Genomic DNA, 17,668 nt, shown 5'->3' with positions numbered 1-17,668 from the left:
CATAGAGACCATCTGGCAACTAGACTGTAGTCCGGTGAAAGCTAATCATTGTAGCCCCCCACCCGCCATATCTTCATCATGAGGTTGGCCCCCAAGTCACTAAAAGACAAGGTTCTTCTCATGACTCCTTTCTACAGCTTTTGCCAGGTCTCATTTAAAATTAATGAGCAAATTCACAATGTCTAATATGTATCCATTTTGCTTGGGGTTGCTAATGATAAACTCTTATTTTTGGCACAATTTTATGTCCGCCCCCCTCGGGAGGTGTTTTTTTTTTACACACCCTAAAGCCTGAATTTGAAAACCAATCTATGTATCAGAAGAAAATTTGAATTAAGTGCACACTTGCCATAGCAAGATCTCTTTTAGCAACTTTTGACCTCCAGCCAAAACTGAGCCGATAATTAATTTCATGCACAGACAGAAAAGCACATCTAGCCATGTTAGCCCTGACATACCACATTTACCAGTATAATCTCAGAGTGTGATTAACTTTTTAAAATGACGAATGTCATTGTTGGTACTATAAAAATCCAATGAAGTCCACAGACTTCCTGACATACCTGACCATTAAAGTGTTTTCCCTTTGGTCAGAAACAGTATTGCCTGATGTTCCCCTCTGGGAATGATGTCTCAAATCATTATTTAACTATTAAGACAGCAGTGGCTATTGATAGTGAAAATATTGCCACTTTTAACCAAAACATCTCAGTAACCTTGGAATTTCATAAAATAAAATCACAAATTCACAAAACAGCCCTGAGGGTGCAGGTCTTCCTAATTAAACACAATAGGGTCGCCAAATTGTGTTTTTGACATTACGCATCATTTAACTACTTCCGCATATTTCCTAAAAATCCCCTCGCCCATATTGTTTAAACATGAACAAATTAAAAACGCCTAAGTGACGGACACACACTGTGAATCTGTGTGAACAGAAAAGGAAGCAAGGTTCGGAGCCTTTTATCCATCTGATAATTTAGAATCAATCAAATCCACAGATTTGCATCTTGGCTTTATCTGTGAGCTGTGAGTTCGGTGTTTCAGTGCGCAGAGGACATGCCTGAGCAGTGAAGATTTCTGCCGTTCATGCGGCGGCAACCGCAGCTGCCTGGTCAGCAAGGGTTCATCCATCTCACCTCTTAGTGAGGAAACCACTCTGCTGCCAATCTGCTCCAAAGTCCTGCACAACACCACCAAAGGCATAACGGGAGTCCGTGTAGATTTCAGCATTTCAGCTGTTGCCGTTTGCCAACTCACATGTTAGAGCAACCAAATTAACTGACACTAAGACTTTTAGTCTCTTGTTTCCGCTCAACCTGCCTTGCATTCCCCATTGTTCACAAAAGATGAACAGCACAGAAAAATCAAATTAGAATTTAGAGTTCCAAATTGTCTAACTAAATCATCTAAATGTGTTCTACCCTTAAAAATTTCTCCATGAGCTCTGCACCATCTTGACCATCTGGCTTAATCATGAGACTGCCTCATTCAAAATATGCCATTGTCCTTCCTTAGAAGGCCAACTTCCCTCATCTCATCATCAGCATCCCAAATATTCCCATCCCAAATGAATGGGTCCCATCCTTCTGCATTTGCTGTAGTTACAAACGCTCGTACCTTACGTACATTTGGTCTACGTTTCTTTTTAGCATTAACTTTGGCTACCTGTAAAGCAGCTTTTTCTGCCACACCAGTCATTTGACCAAGACGCTGGCGTAAAATTTCTGCTTGACCTTGCGCTAATAAGGCGCGCCCTAAGGCATCAGACATTTCTTTCATCATATTTTCAATCTCTTTAGCTTTCTGATCTGCACGCTCATGCTGCTTTCTGTAAGCAGTTAACACGATCCACAAGCGGCTCTGCAAGCCCTTCAATGGATCCTTTTCCGAGACAGCAACCTTTTTCAAGCATTTCTCAACTTGATTCGGGTCTGCGTCCCTTAGCGCACCAGACCAGTACTGAGGTAACCCTCCGCCCTTTCTGAGTTCTCTGGCCACTGACTCATACAAAGTGTCATCCCACTCGGGAAGCACATCAGGCTCGGGCTCCTGCCCTTTCTTACGGAACATCTTATCAAACTACTCTCAAAACACCTTTGAAACCTTCTCTCATCTAACACCAAAATCACTTTAACGTCTCACAAAATTCTTTTAATCCTGCCGACAACGCCAATAATGTTTTAGTATGGTTTCTGTTTGTATTCAAAACTTTATGTGAGACCAGTGTGGTGTGTATCGACAAGGGGAGGTGCCAATAAAAGGTCCGTACACCATACTAATCAAGCAATACAACTGTTTATTCGATGTAAAATACAGCTGATCAGATTATGATAATAATAATACTCAATAATGAAGTCAATAATAATCAACAAGTAAAAGCATAAAAGGATAGACAAAGCTGGATAGTTATATGCTGAACCCCAAGCAAAAATAGAAGAATAAAGACCATATTTACAACTCAGAGACGTGCCATCATCTCCACTCTCTAAGACTGGGGAGCCCGTTGCAGTCACCGTAGAAGACCAACACGTATGTCCGAGAAATGCCGGGCGATGTGCACTAATCCCACGGCTGAGCTTCCACTGTGCCAGCAAGAAGTCCCATCTTATATACTTTAAATTTAGGTGCAGTTAAAGACAACCTCCAAGTGAGAGAGAGCATCAAGTTGATCAGGCTTGATCATCTCCCCACGTGGGTGCACATCATTCTAATTTCAAGAAATGATGGTCCGCTACTGGCTATTTCAAAAACTTGTAGCCATACCCCATAAAGCGTCATAATAAACTGTTTGTTCTAAACTAGTGATAAAAACTTATCTACCCGAGGGCCGAGGCCGACTCTTTCCCAGGAGGCCAGATGTCCTCAGGAGAATAGCGGTGCTGATTTGCACCAGTCATTCTCCTTGAAGCCCCCCTCCCTCTGTGCTCACACTCCTTTCACATTGTTTATCTCCGTTGAGCGCACAGAAGCACAGCACAAAAATGACCCATCTCTTACAATTTTAAAAGTTATTTACTCTTCTTATACAGTGCCTTGCGAAAGTATTCAAACCCCTTCATTTTTTCAAGTTTTATGTTGCAGCCTTAGACTGCTTTAAATAACTGTTCCCACATCATTCTACACTCCATACACCATAATAACAACGTAAAAAATATTTGTGGCAAAAAAAAACTGAAATAAGTATGTTGCATAAGGATTTATATCTCTAACGCGGTACTGAAGTACCTTTACAGCCTCAAGTTTTTTGGAGTATGATGCAACAAGCTTTGCATATCTGCCATTCTTCGCCTCACCTCTCATGCTCTGTCAGCTTGGATAGGGGCAGACACATTTTCAGGTTTCTCCAGAAATGTTTTATTGATTCAAGCCCAGGCTGTGGCCACACAATGACATCCACGGAGTTGTCTATAAGTCACACTTTAATAATGGGATGGTACTCTCCTGGTGATAAACAGTGCCTGATTTCCTTCAAACATGATGCTTAGATTTGAGGTTCATCAGACCAGAGAATCTTGTTTCTCATAGCCTAAGCTCCTTTACCGAGGAGAGGATTGAGTTTGGCAGTGTTGCAGTGATGTTTGTCCTTCTGTAGGTTTCTCCAATCTGCATATATGATCATGGAGCTCAACTAGAGTGACCATCAGCTTCTTGGTTACCAGTTTAACCAAGACCCTTCTCCGTCAATTTCTCAGTTTGGCCTGGAGGTCAGCTCTAGGAAGAGTCCTGGTTGTTCCAAACTTCTCCCATTAGGGTAACGGTGACTACATCTTTCTGTGAACCTTCAATGCAGTAGATTCCCTAGATGTGTGGCTTGATGCATCTTTGAGCTCTAAAGGCAGTTTTATTTTTATCTCAGGGCTTGGTTTTGGAACGCTTCTGAGCTAAATGTGAAGTGTCCCAGGAAAGGATATGAATACGTATGCAATGGAATCATTTAAGTATGTTAATCATTATGATGTACAGAGTGTAGTTGGTTGTGGGGAAAAAAAGTAATTTAAAGCAGTTCAACATAAGGCTGCAACATAACTAAATGTCAAAAATGAAGGGGTTTGAATACTTTTGCAAGGCACTGTATTTACCATTTTCATCCTTCACCTAGTTTGAATATGTAATTTTGACACTCTGTTATGACCTACTGTATTTTCATAACTTATTCTCTTGCTTTGGAATAGGTTTCCTTTGTTGTTTTTGAAGACAAAATAAAATAACTTAACAAGGATTTACCAAAAAGCATTTTTATTGAAAATGTTAATGGAATATTAATTCCAGTAAAATTTCAAAACAATATCTGGACGGCATTCCACACATACTAGTTTAATTGGCAGAATTAAGGGGTGTTTTTTGGTCAGTGAGTGCATACATTTATGGCTTACATCGGTCAATAAAACATCACTTTGTGAAGGGGTTTGTACCGTAGTGGTAACTACTATTGTGATTCAAAGGAGCCATCTTTGTCTAGAAATTACCCTGAAATAATTTTTTTTGTTGTTTGTTTATGAAGATGTGGCAAGAAGTCTAACCCAAGTCTCAATTTCTGTTTTAGAATGTATCGTCACATCATGTTAGAAACTGAGATTTTTTCCTTTTTAAACCAAAACGATATCCGTTTTAGAAATATTGTTTACACACACCTATGAAAATTGTGAACACCAATTGTGAGGCACAGATGCGTTAAATGGTTTACTTTTTATGTTTTACTTTTGTGTTATAGAATGCATGTTTAAAAAATGGACATTTGCACATTTTTTTGCACATTTGGTCAGTTTCCCATAAGATCTTACAGTCGTAGGCGACATGACACCTCTACCATGTACCTCTCAAGTCAGCATACATCACAGTTTACCGTTGACTTTCACATGGCCCATACAAACAAATCAAATCAAAAAATTCAACTTATTTCACATTAAATCTTGAAAAAGTGAAAATTCTGGACAATAAATTAACAGAATAATAAATTACATTTAACAAAAAATGAAAAAAGGTAATGTAAATGTATCTCACAGAACAAAATAAAGCTGTACCACACTGTGGCAACTTCAGTATTATTTCTAAACTAGTACCCCCCACCCCTCCCATTTCAGTGCAGTATTAAACATACCAAAGTTGTCTTTCTTTCCTCAACCAATAATTCACATTGTTCACATGCATATTGATAGTACAATGTCTTTGTACCGTTCTGCTTCAGTCTTTGTAGACAGTCTGCTGTCCGTGACCTCTCTCATCGTGCATAATATGCCTCCGCACATGGATGCGCCTCACCCGCCTATCTCCGCCCCCTACACCCGCCCCTTCCTCCTCAGACTGTCCCACACCAGGCGACGAGACGCCCCCTGACTCCAGCAGGGCCATGCCTCCCGAACCCGAGCCTCGTCCGTTTTCGTAGATCAAAATGTTGAGTGTCTCCTCAAAGATACGAGCTTCTGGGAACTCAACCTATGTGAACAGATGAAAAAAAAATGAAGTTATAAAACAAACATACACACACAGTCTAGAGAGTTCAAGTCATTTTTGCTCACTTTAGTCTGTTTCTTCTCAGTGGCATAAACAATAGAGGTGCAGCAGACTTCGGCAATTTTGCGCCCCTCGCCGTAAAAAGACCAGCAGCATATCTCATCGCCCAATACGTCTTTAATGAACAGCACTCTGCCATTAAAGCGCAGCCCCAGCTTATCGAAGAGCTCGATATTCTTCAATAGGTTATCATCAGAGTTGCTGAGGAAATACAGGGGAAATTTTATTGAAACTCCCACAGACATTTACATTTAGACATTTGAACTCATGTATTTCCTGTAAATGTGCTATGCCCTACTGTTTGACATATAGGAACATTTAAATGTTTCAAAATCATTTTCTTACTGCTTCCTATAGAAACCAGGCATAATTACAAGGTGTCATTGAGCTACATAGCTTTTGCCAAAAAGTGAGGTGTGTGTATAACCACAATTATTCATTTAAATTCAGAAACGTAATGAAATATATCACATTATGATTCACATGCTTTCTGAAATGAGAAGGTGGTAAATTCAGTTCTTTTTTTTTTTTTTAAAGTTGAAGAAGCGAGAATGAGTGCTGAATGTACCTGGTATAGGAGTATTTATTGTTCCCTCTGTTATTCTGTAGTTTCACCACTGGCTGTAATGAGGAAAAGATTATTAGTGAAACAAAGATCTCAAAAATCTCATCACCATACATCCATATAAAGGAGCATACATTTTTATTTGGGTTCTTAAAGGCTGAAATACACTACATGACTTTTAAGGCAAGACACTGCAGATGAATAAGGTTTGGAAAAAAATAACTAATAGACACCACTATACTTCCCCAGCTGATTAATCACAAGACATTTTTTGTACTAAATGTTTTCTGAAATATTGTTTAAATATGCAAATGGCTCATTATTTCGTTAAATATCTGCTCATTTTCATACAAATCTATTTTTATAAATCAGAAAATACAGACAGAAAAAAAAAACATTTCAACATGTTTTAGGGACAAAGTGTTATAGCTGAATTATATAAATGCAATCCGCTCTGTAAAAACCTTAAATGCAGATAGGAATTAAACTGTGAAGTTTGGTGTATGTAAATTCTACTGAAGTGGAGATTTCTGGCTCAGTGCATCAGCAATCAACTCATTTTGAGTAACCAAGATGAAGTGCAAAAAAGATAAAGCTTAAAAAAAAAAAATTAAATACACTTAAATGTGTATTTTGGATGATCTGAAAGAGAACGTATAGCAAAATAGCTTAAAATCACAAAATTAACTAGTGCATGAAAATAGTTTTGCCTGTAGTGTCTTGCTTTAAAATCTACACAGACTTTAAAACACCAGGCAGCATACAAATGGCAACTTTGTAAATCATTACAGAGAAAAACTTGACATTAAATGCTAAATGGATCACACATTACCATACTTTCACGTTGTTCAAAAAAGTCACACAGGTTGCACTTACACTGCGGGTCTTAATGCACATATCTGATCTTTTGATCTTATCCGTTTTTTTGTCCCGTCTGTTTACAATAATTTTAACATGACTAAGGGTCCACCAATTATCGGCACAAATGTTACGCATTTTTATAGTAATCAGTATAGGTCATTTTTTAAAACCGATTTTAAAAGCATTTAAAGAAAGCTTTTGTCAGAGCCCTTGTTATTCTTAATTTTGACATTCATTTTCATTTTTACACCAGACATACATCTTAGGGCTGCTCGATTTTGGCCAAAATCATAATCATGATTATTTTGGTCAATATTTTAATCACGATTATTTAACTTTATATTAGTGATTAATTTAAAGATAATACAGCTGAAAAAAAAATACAAATAAAAAAACCAGTGCTTTTAATTTTTTTTTTATTAAATTATTAAATATATATATATATATATATATATATATATATATATAAATAAATACTTTTATGCAAGTCTAAAGTAGTCTAACAATACTACAGAAGTTGAATGTAATTATTTGAATGTAAAATAAAACAGCGTCTTTACTTTAGTTAAACATGCATTGTTTCTTATTAAAACTACAAAAGTCCTTCATTCAAGAGCAGTGAGTGATTTTTCTCTTTGCATTTTTTACGTTTGATTAATATTAAGCACAGAGACGGCATAAGGAATATTATGTTGCCGCTTTAAGTGCCACACGGATCCAATATACTTGTCATAGTTATGTCAGTTTATGTATTTGGTTTCTCCCATTGTCTCCCCCCGTTGTTCCACGAACTTTGGTTTCTTCCTGATTATGTTCACCTGTCTGTAATGATTAGTCACCATTTATAAGTCTGTCTTTGAGTTCAGTGCACTGTCGGTCTTTGCTTTATGTTTACGCTTACGTGTGTGGATGTATTTCATGTTCCTGATCAGTCTGCTCCTTGGATTATATTAAAGACTCTGTTTATTTGTATTCGTGTCTCGTCTCGTCGTTCCAGCACCAAACCGTAACAGTTAAAGACCGACCAACACAGTTTCCCGGCGTGTTTCCCCTGCTTTATTTTTCCGTTTTTCTCAGTGTTTATTTTTTTGTTTATCATGGATAACCCTGCCGTCCTCATCCTGCTCCTGGAGCAGGGGAACCGCTCTCTCGAGGACCACACCCGAGACTTTGTGCAACTCGTTCCACTCACGCACTACCCGGACAGCTGCCTGTGTAACTTTTTCCACAGAGGACTTAACAACTCCACCAAGGCGCGGCTGTCCGGGGAGGGTCCTCGGGAGAGCATCGCCGAGTACATCAAGTGGGTGTTGGTGTCCAGTAGGACTTCGTCTACCGCGGAGAATGACACCAGCCCCACTTCAGACCCAGAGCCCAGCCAAACACCTCCCCGACACGCGGAGTATGAGCCCGAGCGCACTGCGGAGGAACCTGAGCCGCGAGCGACAGAGCCGGAGTCCTGCACGTCGGATCAGGTGCGTGAGCCGGCATCTACATCCGCGACGGTGGATAGCAACGTGGAGCAAGAGAGGGCAATGGAGAGCCCTGCCCACTGCAACACCGCTGGGGGTGAGCTGGAATATAACTCTGGGGACCTGATTGATTTTTTTTCTGATTCTCTGGACGATCATTCTGAGGAATTAATTGACTTTTTTTCTGAAATCCCACAAGATAACTCTGGTGATTTAATTGACTTTTATACAGAAATACCTACCTGTCATGTCCAATCTGTCTGTCAGAAATTCCCACCCACCCCCCCTCTTCAGCTCATGTCTCCGTCTGTTTTGCCACCGCTGTCCCCCGTCAGCCCTTCTGCTCACCCTCAGCCCACCATCGGTGCAGTGGGCTCGCCGCAGGGCTGCCAGTCAACATCGGTGTCATGGCTGGAGGATCCCTCAGCTCCGCCTCCAGCCTCAGAGCCCAGATCTCCACCGCGGCCCTCCGACCCTGCGGCTCCACCACGGCTCTCAACGCCCTCATCTCCACCGTCGCCCGTCAGTCCACCAGCTCCACCGGGCTCCATCGTCTCTCCGGCTCCGCCCTGGTCAGTCGTCGTCCCTCCGTCACCTCAGGACTCTGCTCCTCCGGCTGTGCCTCGTCGCGCCGTCCCACCGGCTCCTTCGGACTCCTCCCTCCCTTCGGCACAGCCTCCATCCTCTGTCGCTCCGGCTCCGCCGCGGACTTCCGGAACTCCGCCTCCGCCTCGGTCGTCAGAGCCTCCAGTTCCGCCTTGGCCCTCCGGATCCGCGGTGTCGCCCCGGATCTTTGGCTCTCCATCTCCGCCTCGGGCTCCTCTGCCAGCTGCTCCGCCTCTGTCAGTCGGCCCCCTGGAGTCGGCGGTCCTTCCTCCACCATGGCTCCTCCCTCCGTCGGCTCCACCGTGGGCCGTCATCATGGCTGTGGTCTGGGTCTGTCTCTCCTGCTCCGGGTCCCTCCTGTCTGTTCCCTGGCTCCTCCCACCGTCGTCGCCCCCCTGGACTGTCTTGTCTGCCCCAAGGACTCTTGTTTTGGTCCCCCTCCCGGGGTTGCGTCCTCCGCCAAAGCCTCCATGGACTTTGTTTTTCTGTTTTGCCACCCCTCTAGTCTGTTTTGTTTTCTGTTTCTGTTTTGTACGGCGCGAGGACGCGCCTATGCGGAGGGGGGCGTAATGTCATAGTTATGTCAGTTTATGTATTTGGTTTCTCCCATTGTCTCCCCCCGTTGTTCCACGAACTTTGGTTTCTTCCTGATTATGTTCACCTGTCTGTAATGATTAGTCACCATTTATAAGTCTGTCTTTGAGTTCAGTGCACTGTCGGTCTTTGCTTTATGTTTACGCTTACGTGTGTGGATGTATTTCATGTTCCTGATCAGTCTGCTCCTTGGATTATATTAAAGACTCTGTTTATTTGTATTCGTGTCTCGTCTCGTCGTTCCAGCACCAAACCGTAACAATACTGTTACACACGTATTATTATTCTCAACTGTTTATGATCATTTAAGACATAACTGACAAGGGTTTACATGAATAATCACCAAGCGCCTCATTATAAAGTATTTTTGCGTGTATTTGAGCGTTTAGGCGGCACCTTGAGTTAAAAGATAACTTTAGATGTCTGTGATCTGCTTCATCTCTGAGCGCAAACACAGAACAGCACAAGTTCTTACATGCTATTAAAAACACAACATTGAAGAAACATTAATAAATCAAGCACGTCCCGTTTTATGAAAGTCACGTTACATGATTTTGCTGATTTGTATGTGAAATTAGGCTTTTATGGCACCACTGGTAAGGGGGCGGAATGGGACGCAATAATTGTTTCATCTCGATTACTGCATTTTCATGATCGTTTGAAGCAGAAATCAAAACCGAATTTCGATTAATTGCACAGCCCTAATACATCTTAGTTCAAAATATCCTTTATCGGTCTAATTGATCTCTGAAAAACACACATCGAGCGACCCCTTGACATGACTGGTATCCGATATTTGTGTTTACATTAATTCCCACTCAAAATATTTGTCACTGATCACTTTACTATGCATGGTAGACCTCCGTGTTTTGAATTGTCTTGCTTTTAAAATTATTTATATAATTTATGTTGAGTGGCCATTATTATTTACTAGCATGGACAACAGCTGCCATGGATGTTTAGCAGCACAAAATCTGACTGAATGGATAAAGAACAGAAAATAACAAATTTTTCACTGGTTATTTTATCTACAGCTCCTTAGATACAGAATTCTGAAGTGAAAGTAGCACTGTATATTTATTTGAATAAATTTGAAATGAGGGAGAGAAAGAATGCCTGAGCAACAACAACAAAAAAAAAAAGTTGTCACCTCATTGCTGAAAAATATAATGTAGCTTTTAGTAGTAAAGCTGTTGTATTTATAAAATTTATGGGGCAGTGGTTGAAAACCAGCTCTTAAATGTTGCGCAAATGTTTCTTACCTATATATAAATGTCCCACCTCAATAAAATGTGAGCACATACAGCATGCCGGCATTATGGAAAAAAACGCTTTATCTTTATGGGAAAACGTGTCACCCCTGCATTGTGTTGGCTTGCAGTTCTAAGGGGAATCGGATATGTGCATTTAGACGTGGGTCAGATGTCCAGATATTGGATATGTATCTGATGTACCACATTTGGCTCAGAATGGATACAAAAAAAACTGATCTTGTGCAGATTGTTTGTGTTTACACGTCCGATCTTTGTCAGATGTCAGCAAAAAATCAGATTTGACAACTTTGATTTGACAAATGACAACAAAATGCATTCTAAAATCAGTTCAAAATATCAAGCATGTTTTATATCTGACTGGATGGAACCATAGAATCTAAAAAAAAATAAAAAAATGTTCCCATTGTATACTATATGATTTTTTTTGAGTGACCAATATCTGCTGACTGGCTCTGACTTCCGACAACAAGCACTGACTACTGAATCAGGGCAAAAGTTGTGTATTGCAGCCTAAATAGATCTAGGGCCTTATCATACATTCTGCACAATGTGACGCCAGGCAAGACCCAAGTGTTTTTTGCTAGTTTCAGCCCGACGCAATTATCATTTTACATCCGGCGCCACATTGTTTAAATAGAAAATCTGTTCGCCCATGGTCATGCTGGTCTGAAAACGAGGTGTGTTCAAATTTCAGGTAACTGAAAATGATTTTGCCATTGATCAATTAAAACCTGGTCTAAAGTCAATGGTACAGTTTTTTTTTAAGTGCGCTTATAGGCGGGTACACATCGTGTGACACTATAATTTCCTTGTGTTGTTTTTGGTCTAAAGGGGGAAGTACATTTTCAGCTCTGTTATCTCACCTTCCTACAGGTGGCTATCATCCTCTGTTCCTCTTTGGCTGACGTGATCATAGGAATGTGACATCCCCTGCAGACATCCCTGCGTTTCTGCATTAACACGAAACAAGCCATTAGTAAGTGACAGACCAACAGCCAAGCAGCTGTCAAACACCATCCATGGCTCAAAGAACCATTCAACTTCTCTATAGACACATGCTATTGACAAAGAATCACGTTCTAGCAGATCCTCTAACCTGTAATGTGGTGAGGCAGTGCTGCACAAGACCCTGAAGCCTGTAGTATTGCGCCTCCTTTAACACCTCCTCAAGTTCCCGTGTGCTGTCCGGCAAAGGAACCGTCCCGTCCCGCAGGAAGTTCAGCACCAGGGAAAAGTGTCTCCCACATCTGTCCAGTACCACCCAGCCTTAAAATCCAAAGTGAACACATTTCAATATACATCTCTGATTTACTTTCTGCATCTATTATAGTAGTATAATCTATTTCATATACATACCAGGCACATAAAAACAAGAAGAATTCTTGGTCATTTTACATATCAGTCAGACAGATTTTTATTTTTAAGGGAAAATACTTGACCATAAGAAGCTGTTATGGATCTGATGTCATGCTACGCCACACTTCTTTCACAATCTAACATTTTTTTTTTTAAAGAAATTAATATTTTTATTCAGCAAGGACTAAACTGATTGAAAGTACCGATATTTATAATGTTACAAAGTATTTCTATTTCAAATAAATCATGTTCTTTTAAACTTTATATTCATTAAAGTATCCTGGAAAAACTTAAAAATATTAAGGAGCACAGTTGTTTTCAACATTGATAAAATGAGAATGTTTCTTTATCAAATCACCATAATGAAATGATTTCTGAAGGATCATGTGCAGGGCTCGAAATTGCGACCGTTTTGGTTGCATATGCTCCCAAAATTTAATCTGCACGACCTCAAATTATATTTGGGAGCATTTGTCGCGGTTCTCTCCAACATTACATAACCATTTAAACTTCATCGTTACATTCTTAACTTTACTGCAGATTTTAGAAATTAACCGTCAATCATTCTAATCAAATGATATCAGCGGCAGAGTTCCACTCACGCAGGGGCGTAATTTTCACTGCAGACAGGCTTTTGTGTCCTCCCACTTTCAAATGGTTTTGTTGAAGTAATCTCTTGTATTGTAGAATGCACGCTCAGCGCCGCCGAGAGTTTCGCGCGATTGTTAAAACGAAACCAAAAGTAAAACGCGCACGCACATTCAAAAGCAATTTTAATACCCCACGTTTAGAGAGCGACTCCCCAATGCGCGCAAATTAGGCTACATAACATGTCTAGGCTGTTATTAGTATGTGGGCTACAATAAGTTATTTGCACTTTAAATATTGAAAGAGTAGCCTACCTTGATTGTGGCTGCATTTATTGTCTACACGACTAAGAAAGAACTGTGTCATTTATTTTATGTTATTTATACTGTAGATTGTTTAAAAATGCAGTGGTTGCCTCTAATTTAAAACGCTTTACCTATAATAGAGAAAATAAACATCTTGTTTGTGTACTCATATTTTCATTCATTCTTGTCCCTTGCTTAAGGCGTAAAATAAATATATTAAAAAGGCTTTCAAAATCACCCTATTTGCTTGTAAAACATCTGCAATCAGAATCGGCCATGAAGAATCAAGATCGGTGCAAAAGCTACTAAAAAGAAATTGGGTGCTCCTAAATTTTTTTTTGTGCTCCTAACTTTTTGAAGTTGGGAGCACCAGTGCTACCAAGTAAAAAAGTTAATTTCGAGATCTGATGTGACACTGAAAACTGGCATAATGATCAGAAAAACAAACTACACTTTAAAATATATTTAAAGAGAAAACAGTTATTTTATATTCCAGCAATATTTATTAACATTTATTGTATTTGAGATCAAATAAACGCAACCTTGAGACACTACAAATTTTTTGAAAGGTAGTGTATAACAACACATGCTTTTTCTTACCTTCAGAGTCTATGGTGACCTCTGTGCTCCCGTCACAAACACTCCTGAGCAGACTGTCCTCCTTGGTGAGAGTCTGGACCGTGGTGTAGTGGAGAGTTCCCCCCACGTTGAGCTTCACATACTTGCTCCCTGCCAGGCTCCTGCCGGCCTTTTCTTCCCCAACATGGCTGGAGGATGATGCGGCAGAACCGGACACAGTCACCACATTCCCACCAGATGAACCAGATGCCTCGGCAGACATCAGGGGAGTAGAAATCAAATACTGCTTATTTGCTGCCTAAAGATATAAAGCGGACAAATACAGAACAGACAGATTTACAGTCTGGTTGTTAAGAGATGTTATGAGCAGTACTGAGTCATTTTTAAAAGGAAGTGGTTAAGGAGTAGTCCATATGCTGTTCCAAACCTGTATCATTTTCTTTCTTTTACGGAACACAAAAGGAGAGTTTCTAAAGAATATACTGAGGCCCCAAATAACAAAAAGTAGCATAAAAGCATCACAAAAATGATCCACATGTATCATGCACTATATTCCAACTATATAGTCATGCAGTAGCATTGTGTGAGATCAAAATGTCAGTCAGTTTTTGACTAAAAATCAGCCCTAGCTTTCTTTGGTGTGTTCACAAGAATTCATGATAGAAGTTGCGATATCCAATTTGTGAACAAAATTGTTCTTTCTTGTTTCAAGTCAGATCTTCTGAGTAAATCAGTTAATCCAGTTAAAAACAGGTCTGAAATTGAACTGATCCAGTTCTCAAAGGAATAGTTCACCCAAAAAGTCATTAAAGGAGTAGTTCACTTACAGAAGAAAAATGTACAGATAATGTTCTCACCCCCTTGTCATCCAAGATGTTCATGTCTTTCTTTGTTCAGTCGTAAGGAAATGGTGTTTTTTGAGGTAAACATTTTAGGATATAGCATATAGTGGACTTCTATGGTGCCCACGACTTCCAAAATGCAGTTTAAATGCAGCTTCAAAGGACTCTAAATGATCACAGCCGAGGAAGAAGTGTCTTATCTAGCAAAACGGTTATTTTCTAAAAACATTTACAATTTATATACTTTTTAATCTCTACACAGAGTACACACAGAGCTAGACAAGACAAGCATTTGAGGTTAAAAAGTATATAAATTGTAATTTTTTTTTATAAAATAACCAATCATTTTGTTAGATAAGACCCTTCTTTCCTCAGCTGGGATGGTTTAGAGCCCTTTGAAGCTGCATTTTGGAAGTTCAAACTCGGGGGCACCAGAGAAGTCCACTATATGGAGAGAAATCCTCAAATGTTTTCCTCAAAAAACATAATTTCTTTATGACTGAAGAAAGAAAGACATGAACATCTTGGATGACAGGGGGGTGAGTACATTATCTGTACATTTTTGTTCTGAAAGTGAACTATTCCTTTAATTACTCACCCTCATGTCGTTCCAAGCCCATAAGACCCTCATTCATCTTCAGAACAAAAATTAAGATATTTTTATAAAATCTGAGAGCTTTCTGACCCTGCATAGACAGAACTTTGACAAAATAGATACATCAACGGTAATTTTATGATGCTACTAAACTATTTTGTCCATGTTCTTGGTACCTTTCTGGTCCTTGAACGTGGTAGGATCCTTGATGTCTATGGAGAGACAGAAAGCTCTCGGATTTCATCAAAAATATCTTAATTTGTGTTCTGAAGATGAATGAAGGTCTTACGGGTTTGGAACGACATGAGGGTGAGTAATTAATGACAGGATTTTCATTTTTGGGTGAACTATGCCTTTAAGTTAAACAAAAATAGTTTCCCACTAAAGGGCAATATTTCCAGTGAATGTTCTTTTTATATGATTTCAAAATGATCACGTGGCTTCAAAAGACTTGGAATACAGCACACAAGTCATGTGAATACTTTATGATACTTTTAACAACGCTCTTTATCATTTATCAGGAAATTTGTCTTTTGTGTTCTACTTTAGAAATAAAGTGTTTGGAAAACAGCAAATTACGCAAAATATTATTTTCCTGCCTGAACTGTTCCTTTAAAAATAAACATACGCCAGTAGGACATCAAAGCAATCTCTAGAGTCTTTCATATGTACTAAAGAAATAAAATTTTACGAGAGCAAAATAAACCAATAAATGTTGTGACACCTTCAGAGATATGCTTGAAAAAGGTGATATTACACTATTAAATACAGTCATAAAGTGTCAACAGCTTGTGTGACAACCACTGTAACTATTTCCAAAAACATCAAGACAACATCCAACATTCAGAAACATAATATGAAATATAAAGCAATGCTTTCAGCATCTGTCATGGTCTCACTGGGGCATGCCTAAAAACTAAAACATATGGGAAATATAGCACCCCTTTAGTAGTACTCTGAGGCTTGTGAATATCTTTCCACTCCACTGGGGAGGCCACAGATGTGTTTCTGTACTGATATCAGAGGAAATGGACAGAATTAGGTCAACACATTGAGTAAGACCTTAACTCCAGCTGAGAGATCTCGCTAATCCTTGTCTAGACCACACCAAATGTATTTCCCACCATTCACTGGTCATTTAATAACTTGACAACTGACGGGGAAAAGGAAACACGTCTACATAACGTGTTGAGTTAATATGATGTCTGTCTTATATTGATAAGCTTATTAGCCCCTGAGCTAGCTCTGGATAACATTGGTGTGGCTGTCAAGCAGTAAACACTCACCGAGCTGGGTCCCCGCGATAAGGTGCACAAAATATGAAGTATTCGCGACGGACTGTTACATCTATAACACTAAGCCTGCCATGATTTTTCACCAAATCATAATTTCCTCTGTTGTTTTGCAGCACGACTGTCTTCTTCCTCTTTCTTGCTTGTTGTGGGTTGACAATGGCTGCTTCCCTCGCGGGGAGTGTCTCTCGTTGACTGATTGGTTCACATCAGCGTCTGTCAAGAGAGTTAGTCCCGCCCCCCGTGGCAAAATTCGTGAAGAGTAGCAAAGCTGTGTCTGCAATCAGCCAATCGTCAAAGGCAGTTTTATTGGGTCAGTGTTTTCTTCTGTAACACAAAATTTCCTTTACATTTTGAAACATTTTTAAAAACATATTGGTCTTGGGAACGTGAAATACGTAAATTAGTGTACAGTGTGATTGTGTATATACACACACACAAGCATGTAAATGTGTCAAAAGTTTACATACACCTTGTAGAATCTGCAAAATGTTAATTATTTTACCAAAATAAGTCCACAAGAGAAAATAATAGTTGAATTATTAAAAATTACCCTGTTCAAAAGTTTAAGCTGTGTGAGTGTGTGTTTTTGTGCTGGACGGTTAAACTGCCTGCTGTTCTTCAGAAAAGTCCTTCAGGTCCCAGAAATTCTTTGGTTTTTCGGTATTTTTGTATATTTGAACCCTTTCCAACAACGACTGTATGATTTTAAGATCCATCTTTTCACACTGAGGACAACTGAGGGACTCATATGCAACTATTACAAAGGTTCAAACACTCATTGATGCTGAAAAGCCTGAAAACGTTTTGAATTGGAGGATCATGGTGAATTTAACTTATTTTGTCTTCTAGGGAACACATCTGAAGAGCAGTACTAAATGAAACAAATATGATATTTAGGCAAATAAGAAAAATGTACACATCCTCATTCTTTTTAAAAGTTTACACCCCCGGCTGTTAATGCACTGTGTTTCCTTCTGGAGCATCAGTGAGTGTTTGAACCTTCTGTAATAGTTGCATATGAGTCCCTCAGTTGTCCTCAGTGTGAAAAGATGGATCTCAAATCATACAGTCATTGCTGGAAAGGGTTCAAATACACAAAAAGCTGAAAAACCTAAGAATTTGTAGGGCCTGAAGGATTTTTCTGAAGAACAGCAGGCAGTTTAACTGTTCAGGAGAAACAACTCATGAACAACTATCACTAAACAAAAAACAAACAAACATA

At 39.6% G+C, this 17,668-nt stretch overlaps 1 protein-coding gene across 1 annotated transcript; it reads right to left on the bottom strand.

The window, feature by feature from the left end:
- Window positions 1-4,222: 4,222 nt before the first annotated feature.
- On the bottom strand, window positions 4,223-16,601 carry kctd13 (potassium channel tetramerization domain containing 13). The gene is made up of 7 exons (XM_073833376.1): window positions 16,438-16,601; window positions 13,736-14,012; window positions 11,983-12,152; window positions 11,750-11,836; window positions 6,083-6,135; window positions 5,520-5,715; window positions 4,223-5,436 (listed from the first exon to the last, which is right to left on the bottom strand). Exons 2-7 carry the CDS (start codon window positions 13,974-13,976, stop codon window positions 5,185-5,187), a joined length of 999 nt encoding a protein of 332 aa, XP_073689477.1. The 5' UTR covers window positions 13,977-14,012; window positions 16,438-16,601; the 3' UTR covers window positions 4,223-5,184.
- Between the last annotated feature and the right edge of the window lie 1,067 nt (window positions 16,602-17,668).

Source organism: Garra rufa, chromosome 1 (assembly GCF_049309525.1).
Source record: "Garra rufa chromosome 1, GarRuf1.0, whole genome shotgun sequence".
NCBI classification, from domain to species: Eukaryota; Metazoa; Chordata; class Actinopteri; order Cypriniformes; family Cyprinidae; genus Garra; species Garra rufa.
Note: the sequence above shows the minus strand (reverse complement) of the source record. Positions and strands in the feature narration are given on the sequence as shown.